Source organism: Leptodactylus fuscus, chromosome 1 (genome assembly GCF_031893055.1).
Source record: "Leptodactylus fuscus isolate aLepFus1 chromosome 1, aLepFus1.hap2, whole genome shotgun sequence".
NCBI lineage: Eukaryota > Metazoa > Chordata > Amphibia > Anura > Leptodactylidae > Leptodactylus > Leptodactylus fuscus.
Genome location: NC_134265.1, coordinates 136,174,765 through 136,185,852, shown reverse-complemented (window position 1 = coordinate 136,185,852; position 11,088 = coordinate 136,174,765). Strand labels below are relative to the sequence as shown.

Below are 11,088 nucleotides of genomic sequence, written 5' to 3'. Positions count from 1 at the left end.
TCTCCAGCACAGTTGTCTATATGCAAATCTTGGTGTCACCTACAAAGCACTGACAGACTGATTTGCATATCCATAAAAAGATATCATCGAGCTGGATATAAAGTATGCTTCAGCTCCTATAAAAAAGGCCCCTATCATGGCTATATTAATAATTTGGGAGGCATCAGGGACGTGGAAAAGTACCTCCAAGGCTGAGGCCTCACGTTGAGGAAACGCAGCTTTTTTTTGTTGTTGCAGATTTTGCTGCGGTTTTTTGAGCCAAAGCCAAGAAAAGCTACAAGCTACAAAAGGAATGGGAAATATATAGGAAGTTCTTACTCCTCTGTCTCTGCTTAATCTGTTCCTGACTTTGGTTCAAAAAAATGCAACAAATTCTGCAACAAAAAGCTGCGTTTCTGCAATGTCAGGTCCCAGTCTAAAGGGGTTTTACAGGTCGGATATTAATAGGGGCCCAACACCCACAACCCCAATGAACTGCTGGCTCCATTCTGTAAGTTCATTCCAACACTTGTTGAGAACAACTGATCTGATATTGGCCTAAGGATAAATCATCAATATCTGTTTACTCAGAAAACCCTTTTAAGTCTGGAAAAATACAGAAATTGTAATGGGTTTTTAAAAAAACAAAACAAACTAGCAATCTGTAAATCTGAAGCCTACAAATGTGACTGTACATTTAGGGTTCCGCTTTTAGAGCCTGCACTTTTTAGCCATTGCCCCAACAGAAAAACCCCAAAACTTCATGCAAGCCCAATTTAGGACTTACTGAGTCATTCATTTGTATAATGTGCCAGTTACTTTCTGTAGTATATTCTTTATGTTGGTAGTTTCTGCTTATAGGATGCAAAGTATTATATTATTACACAACTGTTATACTATTATATTATCTGATAATGGCTAATAATACAGTAAAAGGGACAAAGGACAGACAAGTCACATTTTGTATGGTTTTATTTATACAAAGTTCTATGCCAATTCTAGCAGTTTACTTTTATTTTTAGCAGCAACAAAAAAGGCACATGTTTGAATAACTCTAAAAGAAATTTAGTACAAAATATCAGTAATTACAAATGACAAATTAAAAGCTTATTTACCATAGATATACTATAGCTAGTAAATAAATGTATTGTAACATTCTGATTAGGAGAACATTACACCTATGCAAACAGAGTTCTGGAAAGTATTGTCCTATATCTTTGAAGTGCTGAGAATTTAATGGTCCAATGCAAAGTTTAACTCTACATACAAAGTTGAGCAATTTTGTAGATATTTCCTTTTACCATTTTCCTACTCCATTATTTACTATTATTTTCGCCATTTATATATCATCAAACGGAACAAAATTGTCTGGAACAGGAAGTCGTGTGGGTGTCAGAGACTTTTTCAATTATTAAAGGTAAAACCCAACAACTCAGATCTCCCAGGTTCTGTTGCCAGCAGCTGCTGTGTATAGGTTCCCTGGTTAGTGTCAGTAGTGATATCCCATTTGTGTGAGATGACCGCTGCAGCCACCTCTTCACGAACACCATGTGACTGCAGTGGCATGCCTATTGTATAGAGGTCACTGCTGAGGCCCATGATTGGGCTGCAGAGGTCACTTCACACAAATGGGACAGGAATGCCAATGTCAATCAGGGATCCTATAAAATGGCTGGAAACAGAAGACCAAGGAGAGTACATTTTTGTCATTTCATTGGCTCAATTTGCAGCACCTATCGATGCTCCGGCTTGAAGTGACTGCGGGACATGGCTGCTGGTATGGTGGGTGGTCCAGTTGTCAAAGTAGCCATATAATGCCTCAAACCTCTCCTACATAAGCTACTAATAATAAGCTTAGTACGAATCTCCATTGTCATCTCAGTTCTCTACTGCTCAGCCTCCTAAAGCATAAGTAACACAAAACATTCAAATAGCTATTCAATGTCTAATGAAAATTTATTATAGAAAATACCATTTCTAAACGAAAACTTACTTTTTAAAGAACACCTTTCAAGTACCCAAACCCCAGAAGTGTTAAATTCATGTACAGCCGCTTTCCTGCTAAATCAATTGATGTGCTTTAGTACGCTGCAGAGATTCAGGTGCCATTACTTCAGCTACTGTACTATCAAGAGGGCAATGGAAGGCGCCCACCAGCCATCACACTGGTTCTGTCTTCTACTGCCAATGTGGTGTACAATGATATCTGTAGCCAAATTGAATGGCACAAATATCTCAGCAATGGAAGCAGGTACCAGAAAAATAAACACACATGGATTTAGGAGGAAGATCCGCTTTCTACAAGTCTAGGGGTTTGAGGACATAAAAGGTCCCTTTTTAAGTAGATGTATTAATAAAATAGATCATTGTAAAAATTACAAATACACATTTTTCAGAATAAGCCAAGAAAAAGAGTAACAAGGCAGGTTTAACTAGAAAATGCTTATATACAATGAGACATGGCAGACAATAACATTTATGGAAAATTGTAGCTTGAAGAAACCTTTCTAATGGGAATGTGTTGCTGCCACCGTGTAATTGTTTCCTTTGCCACGGCCTGTAAGGGCCGCAACTTGATGCTATGGAGTTCACATAACACTTCTTTAGCTTTAGTTTTCTCCATGCCTTTGGAATTATTTTTCAGGCAGAATGTGGATGTTACTTCCATCATGCTTTTTCAAGTCAAAATAACTCAAAAATGGTCAGAAAGTAGCAAATGTTGCTTCTTTAAGATGAAACTGACAAATGCTTGGGTAATATTGGTAAAACAGATAGGTGCCTTTAAGTCTTGCTAACATGCTTGTAACCTGAAGGAATTGTCTTGATAGAGAAGAACAGCACTTACTTATAGCATGGACTGGTTTTAAGATGGTAAATGTGCATTCATTAAGGCCTGGTTCACATCTGCATTCGGTATTCTGTTCGGGGAGTGCTCTTGGGGACCCCCTGAACGGAATACTGAATGCAATTACAAGCGGCGAGCTTATGAAAACACACAAACCCCATGGACTATAATGGGGTCCTTGTGTTTTCCACGTGGTGTCCGTACGAATCGTGTGGAGAGTAAAGTAGTTCATGAAGTACTTTTCTCTACGCATGTTCCTTGCGGACAGTGCACGGAAAACACCCAGACCCCATTATAGTCTATGGGGTCCGTGTGCTTTCATAAGCTTGCTGCTTGTCAATACGTTCAGTATTCCATTCAGGGGGGTCCCCAAGCAGACTCCCCAAATGGAATACCGAACACAGATGTGAACCAGGCCTTACATTTGGCATACAAAGAGACAGTAGTGCTTCTATATTGCATGGAGAAGCATAAAATATACTTCCCATTGGTGCTTAGATGTAGCAACCCATCAAAACCATAAAGCAAGTGCTTGTAGCTCTATGTACATTAATTCTGAGGACGAAGCTTTAGGTTAAATACATATACAGGAGTGTCATCTGTGTAGTTTTAGAGCAAGGTGAGCTCAATGTTAGAAAAAAAAATAATTTTTTTTTAAAAATCCCCATCATAAATGAAGTCATGCTATCACCAGAAAAGATTTATAAGAAATACACAATTTACTTTATATAAAAATCAGTTATTACTATATACTTTTATCCAGTGTTATTAACACAGTCAGGAATACAAAATTGTGATAGTCATGTCTGTTAATAAACCTGTTTTTTCTCCCTTTGAAACATCTGAAATATTAGAAAGGGATTGACATAAAAAAGTGTGCATGTATTTCTCTGTATATAAGTACACACCTATCAAATAATATGCACATAAACTGTATAAATATACATGTCCTCTAGATAGCTGAAGGAGGTTTCTGACACAAACCCAAAAAAGTTATATTTTTGTTCCAGCTTGCAATAAAAAAAAAAAAAAAAAAAAAAAAAACTATTAAACATAAGTTTTCATTCATTTTTCTGAGGGGAATATATATATTTTTATATATAGAAATTTATTTGTAAGTTAACACAATAAGAAAAAAAAGATCACAGCGTAACAGTGCTTAAAAGGTCCATGACATAATCTGTACATGTACCGTTATTTGGTTTTCTGCTAGTTCCCCCCATGCCAGTTTAGTCTTTTTGCTCTCCGAGACCTGGAATGTACACTGCTATATAGCACCTTCTATCTGGATTTCTCATACTGAACAAAAGCTTACGATCATTATCATGTCCTTATAATATCAGAAATGTCTCAACGTAAAAAAAAGGAAATATTAGTTTAGTATCAATGTGGCCGCTTGCTTGATCACGGAGGCAGCCATGTTCAGTTCTTCATCTGTTTGCTCAACAGTCACAATCACTCTTATACTGTAACATACAGAATAAACAGCAGTGTCAGACAGACAACATATAACCACCCCTAAAGTGAATGATCTGCTGAATCTTAAGGGCTTGTTCACACAGGGTAAAAGAGAGCAGATTTTGACACCGAATCCACCTCAAAATCCAGCCCCTCACGATAGAGGTCTACGTACAGTCATGGCCAAAAGTTTTGAGAATGACACAAATAATATATTTTCACATGATCTGCTGCCCTCTGGTTTTATGTGTGTTTGTCAGATGTTTTTATCACATACAGAAATATAATTGCAATCATATTATGAGTAACAAAAGCTTATATTGACAGTTAGAATGAATTAATGCAGCAAGTCAATATTCTTCTTCAGGACCTCTGCAATTCTCCCTGGCATGCTCTCAATCAACTTCTGGACCAAATCCTGACTGATAGCAGTCCATTCTTGCACAATCAATGATTGCATTTTGTCAGAATTTGTAGGGTTTTGTTTGTCCACCCGTCTCTTGATGATTGATCACAAGTTCTCAATGGGATTAAGATCTGGGGAGTTTCCAGGCCATGGACCCAAAATCTCTATGTTTTGTTCCCTGAGCCATTTAGTTATCACCTTTGCTTTATGGCAAGGTGCTCCATCATGCTGGAAAAGGCATTGTTGATCGCCAAACTGCTCTTGGACGGTTGGGAGAAGTTGATCTTGGAGGACATTCTGGTACCATTCTTTATTCATGGCTGTGTTTTTAGGCAAGACTGTGAGAGAACCGATTCCCTTGGCTGAGCAGCAACCCCACACATGAATGGTTTCAGGATGCTTTACAGTTGGTATGAGACAAGACTGGTGGTAGCGCTCACCTCGTCTTCTCCGAATAAGCTGTTTTCCAGATGTCCCAAACAATCGAAGAGGGGATTCATCAGAGAAAATGACTTTACCCCAGTCCTCAGCAGTCCACTCCCTGTACCTTTTGCAGAATATCAGTCTGTCCCTGATGTTTTTTCTGGAGAGAAGTGGCTTCTTTGCTTCCCACCTTGAGACCAGGCCTTGCTCCAAGAGTCTCCGCCTCACAGTGCGTGCAGATGTACTCACACCTGCCTGCTGCCATTCCTGAGCAAGCTCTGCACTGCTGGTAGCCCGATCCCACAGCTGAAACACTTTTAAGAGACGGTCCTGGCGCTTGCTGGTCTTTCTTGGGCGCCCTGGAGCCTTTTTGCCAACAATGGAACCTCTCTCCTTGAAGTTCTTGATGATGCGATAGATTGTTGACTGAGGTGCAATCTTTCTAGCTGCGATACTCTTCCCTGTTAGGCCATTTTTGTGCAGTACAATGATGACTGCACATGTTTCTTTAGAGATAACCATGGTTAACAGAAGAGAAACAATGATGCCAAGCACCAGCCCCCTTTTAAAGTGTCCAGGGGTGTCATTCTTACTTAATCATGACAGATTGATCTCCAGCCCTGTCCTCATCAACACCCACACCTGTGTTAATGGAGCAATCACTGAAACGATGTTAGCTGATCCTTTTAAGGCAGGGCTGCAATGATGTTGAAATGTGTTTTGGGGGATAAAGTTCATTTTCTAGGCAAATATTGACTTTGCAAGTAATTGCTATTAAGCTGATCACTCTTTATAACATTCTGGAGTATATGCAAATTTCCATTAGAAAAACTGAAGCAGTAGACTTTGTAAAAATTAATATTTGTATCATTCTCAAAACTTTTGGCCATGACTGTAGATTCACTAGCGTCCTTTTTTCTGTGAGCGGTATGTTCCCTCCCACAGAAAAAAGAAGCGAGCTGTCCTTTCTTCAGGCGGATTCCGCAGCTGATTCAGCCGCGGCGTCCGCCTTGCAACAGCACCCTCCAACCTAGGCCCATTCATTTGGGCCTACTCCGCAGCGAGAAGCCGCGACTGTCAGAAGCCGCAGCAAGCACATTTTGGTCCTATTCTGAAACGGCTTCCGCGTTAAAATCAGGACCAAAATACGCGGTCCCGTGTGAACTAGCCCTAAGTTTATGATAACATTCTTGCTGCCTTCTAGTTCTACCACTAGGAAAGGCAAAGAGGCTTAATGCTTAAAGTTTTACATGCAATCTCTGTGTATTACCAGTAAACTGCACATCCAACACTCCACCTAGTGGTGTTAAAAGGTGGATATTCACTTAATGGTTTGTATGGGAAAACCCCTTTATCACCCATCAGCAAAATATGTAATAAATGTATGATGGCTGAGGTAAGATGTGACCCCCCTATAGGTAGTAAAAGTTAGCCAAAGTGTCTAAAACTGCACCAGATTTATCATCCAGCAAAAGCCACCATTATACATTTGGCACAGTTTTAGACTGTTTAGAAGACGTTTACACTATTAGAGAAGATTAGTAAGTGTGCCCCAGTATAAAATTAACAATCCTTTCATACTGTGAACTGTATCATGAATATATACAGACGCTAATAAAAACCAGTGTTACACAAAAAGCTAAAATACATCAAAACACAATACCGCTATTACAGATTTCTAAAAGAAAAATATAGGGTTACTGACCTTGGTGGTGGGAGATTTTTCTCCTCTTTTTCCAAATAACGAGCTTGAGTTAATGCAATTTTCCTATTCATGCACTGAAACATGAATAAATTGGGTTTAATACAAGGCCCAGATGTTGTGCATTAGAATAGTTATGCCAGACCTGTAACTGTGCTGAGTGAATGCTCTGCTATACCAGATTCAGCTACAGCAAGCCATCAAGATAAGGATTAGAATGTGTCTGACACAAAGGGGTTTTCTGCTGGTTTCTGCAACAACTTTAGCCTTGGTGGTAAAACATATGTTCAATCTTGACCCCCTGATAAACTGCCTGTGGCAGTCATATCTGGCAGCAGATGTTCTCCTAAGTGGACTATGGGACTTCATTTACCATCTGCCATAGGTGACTTCAGATTTCTCACTATACACATTAGAAATCGACTGATCTTGTGGTCCACTTGATTTTGATCTAATGTGTATAGCCAGCCACAGAAAAAAAAAAAAAAAAAAAAGTTCTCTGTATATCTTACTATGAGGAAATGTAACTAAAAATAATAGAATTCAGCACAGTGTCGGCTTTTCTGGTACGAGCCCCGTGCTGGAGATTACTGTGCTGAAACTGTCAGAAATGAAGGCTGTAAGGAACATCTCCCCCCCCCAATAGTACAAGTCCACTGAAGAGTACTGTAAGGGGCGCTCCTCACAGCCAAGCAATGATGCTAGGGTGTAAAGCCCATCCTTCTGACAGTGGGGAAGATATCAGAGCTGAAATTTATGGCACTGATCCCTCCAGCATACACCGTACATGATAAATATATTGGATACTGGGGTTCTATATGCACATGGGGAATAGATACCATGTTTGTTTATAATTTTTTGTTTACATTATGTTTTTTTTCTAAATGTAAAGGTTTTTTTTTCTTCTGTTTTACTTTCACAAGGGAACTTTAACCTAGGGTTTCTGATTCCCAGTGCAATACATAATATCATAATTAGAATCTTTGATATTATCACAAGGGATCCAAGTGATCTTGCCTCCAGACCACGGCATTCAGGGGATTGATCTGCTTGAGTCGTATCTTCCAACTCTGTTGGCCAGTCACAGCCTTCACTGTGTTACTCCTGCGCCCACAGCATTACAGTGCCAAAATAAGCTCAGAGCGTTAAGTGCTGGACTGCTCAGCATAATGTCTTCTACAACGCACTATGGCTGGTTTCATGTAGAGTTTCCTAGTTACAGACTCTGCCCATTAAGGCTAAGGACCCATGTAGAGGGCCACAGCAAAAAAGTGCGGTGGAAAAAACTGAAAAAACATACTGCAATTTTTCCCGCAGTGCTTCTCACAGAAAGTCCACAGAGGAAACCTTTGTTCTTACATTATACTTATAGGGAAACATTTCCGTAGGTATAATTGGCATGCTTTGATTTCCAAAACTGCAATGCGCGTATTTTACTGCGCATAGATGGGATTCGGTAAAATCCCATCCACTTTGCAGAGCCTGTAAAACACATGGGACCTAACATAACCAATAACCATATCCAATGGCAACTAATCAAAACACCAGTCTATCACGATGAAGATAGTTAGAGTAAAAATGTGTTTTTTCTTTAAATTTGTTATTTTATATATATATATATATATATATATATATATATATATATATATATATATATATATATATATATATATCTCTATCTAAATATGACTAGGTCCATGTGGAAAAAAAAAAAACTTTAATTGTGGAGAAAGTTAGACACTGTGGACTAGACCAATCCAGGTACCTTGGATTCACAGGATGGCAGTGCCTAGAACTGAAAATGCTGGCTTCCAAAATGACTGCATTTGACAGGAAATCTTGAGATTAGATAGATTATAACATGGCAATAAATGTTGCAAACCCTTCAGGAGATGGACCATTAAGGGCATAGCTTCCACTTATGATAATAAAAGACTGAGACGAGGCTCCCTACATCCTGGCTTTACTATGCATGTCCCAGAAGTGTGGAGCCAAAGTGTACTCCTTCAGCTTCTCAGCATCACTGGACAACTGTTGGGAGTACAGTTTTTTTAAATTATTTTTTTATTTTAATGAGGGCACAGGTTGAGTTATAACAGGGCAATTTGGAACAGTAAACAACCGTGGCCCTTAAGGACCTGCGGGTGGTTTATTATTCCAAATTGTCCTGATAAGTTCCCTTTAAAATATTTAGAACAAACTAAAGGATTTAGAACAAACCCAGGCCCAGTCTCCTGTTCCTCCCACAACTCACGAGGCCGCTGACTGATCTCAGTGGCTGTGTGAGTTTCTCCACTTCCTAGGCAGAAAGCCCAGGGCATGAAATGGAAAGGGGAACAAAACTGAACAAGACCAAGGATGGGCAAGTAGGTCTTTTTGTATTACACCTACTCCGGCCACTTCTGAGTTTGCTCGAAATCCTAGACAAGCCCTTTATGTTAATGGTTTCTCCTGTACTTTTCTATGAAAAGGTAAGCAAGAGAAGAATTTACAGCTCTCCTGCAATTTCCTTTGTCTAAAATGGCAGGGAAACCTCCTAGTGGAGCTGTGAAGGGGGTATAGGGAAATGGAAAGTTTTACGTTAATTCCTTGTTGTTATAGTTTGAGGATTTAACCAAAACCACACCATGACTTACAAATGAGGACTTGTGTCATGAGAAAAGGTTCAGATTTCACTATAGTATGCTGTGCCTATTTATGTGTAAAATCATAACACTAGTCTCCAAGGAAATGGTTGAAAGGGTCAAGGAGAACACTGCTGGGTCTGGCAATGATTACTGTCATTTATTATAATACTTTATGTTTTCAGGTATGCAGGAGTTTAAAAGTCATTCCAAGAAGAAATCAATGGTCATTTGCAGCACTTACGTGATCTACAATATCTTGTAGCAGTTTTGTGTCTTTTTCCCGGCACCCTGTGCTCCTTTCTAAGTGCAGATGAAAGGCAGGGGAGAAGTTCTCACCAACAACCTTTAAACCTTCAATGCTACATGAAACAAATGCAAGATGAAAATATTTTAGGAAAAACTAGAGACAAAAGTAATCCGTATTCACCAATAAGAAATATTTACAGGCCAAAATTTTCTTATGAAAAAGATTATTTTTTTTTTTTACATTAAACACAACCTAAAGCACATATGCTCTAGCTACAAAAAATGCTCATTTATGTACAGTTGCTATATAAATATTTTTTTTCAGTGACATATTTCTTGCTTGAAAGGAGTTGAAACTGATAAACATTTGAATGCCAATATCCAACCACTGTCTCCGCTCCATGATTATAACAAAAGGGGGTCCCAAACGCTCTGCTCACAACAGTTGTGCAAGTCCACTAGACTACACAATCACCACTATCAAGAGTGCAGCAAGTGACCAGCGTTGTAGCCGCTATGTAAACATTGCCAGGAGCTGTGTGTCTGGGGAAACTGCTGATCTGCATGGGTCCCAACATTTAATCGCCACAGATTAGAAATGTATGGCATATCATCTCTGAAAAGTCCAGCTCTTGGTATCTTTTAATAGCTGCTGCTCCATTGATTTTAATGCAGATGAAAATTATTCTTTAGGAATGTGGGAGCTACAGAAACTGCGCTGGAATCAGTGGAGCAGCACCTATTAACAGATGCTAAGAACAAGAGTTGGCGAAGGTGATGAAAGGTCGTCTTTAATTAAATGCCATCAACTTTGAAAACGTAGATAATCCCTTTAATAATCTGTTTGCCAGTTTAGACTGAAATGTTAGACTCAAACTTCTGAACCACATTCTGATGTAACTATGACTTCTGAGAAATCTCTGTATAAATACATAGGATATATATGTATATAAATATCCTTACTATCAAGGATAATCAAGGGATTGGAGAGGATGTGGAAAGAGGAATGGGTGTGGGTAAAGTCTAAATTAAAGGGTTAATTCGACTATTTTAAACATACCCTTGCAAAGCTTTATGGATTCTTTGGCACTTCTCATTTAAGGTGTGGAATATTTCTATTAAAAAAACCAAAACAATGATTGGTATAAAACGGTGAATAAAAAAATATTAGTCTTGAACAAAAAAAGAAACAGTAACAGAAGATAACAGTAAGAAATACTCATTTTTAGAAATTTACGCTTTTTAAAAATGCACATTTTCATTGCCAGTCTAAGGGTATGTTCACACAGCAGAAAAGTTAGCAGAAACCTTCTCCGCCTTGCGAACATTCCGCGTGGCTAGCCACGATGAGATGCTGATGCAGTATGGGCATTCCGTCGCGGCATCCAGCTCCTGATTAGGC

General features: G+C 39.0%; 1 protein-coding gene across 2 annotated transcripts in view; it reads right to left on the bottom strand.

Moving 5' to 3' along the window:
• Window positions 1-959: 959 nt before the first annotated feature.
• SPTLC1 (serine palmitoyltransferase long chain base subunit 1) overlaps window positions 960-11,088 on the bottom strand; it is a 55,022-nt gene continuing 44,893 nt past the window's right edge. Inside the window, exons 12-15 of one of the 2 annotated variants that reach the window (XM_075277132.1) lie at window positions 10,747-10,801; window positions 9,682-9,799; window positions 6,817-6,890; window positions 960-1,880 (exon numbers count right to left, since the gene is read on the bottom strand). In XM_075277132.1, the coding sequence (XP_075133233.1) occupies window positions 1,853-1,880; window positions 6,817-6,890; window positions 9,682-9,799; window positions 10,747-10,801 (275 nt within the window). In that variant the 3' untranslated portion in view covers window positions 960-1,852. Of the gene's footprint in view, window positions 1,881-3,210; window positions 4,291-6,816; window positions 6,891-9,681; window positions 9,800-10,746; window positions 10,802-11,088 lie in introns of those variants that run through there. The other variant, XM_075277122.1, reaches the window with a different exon arrangement.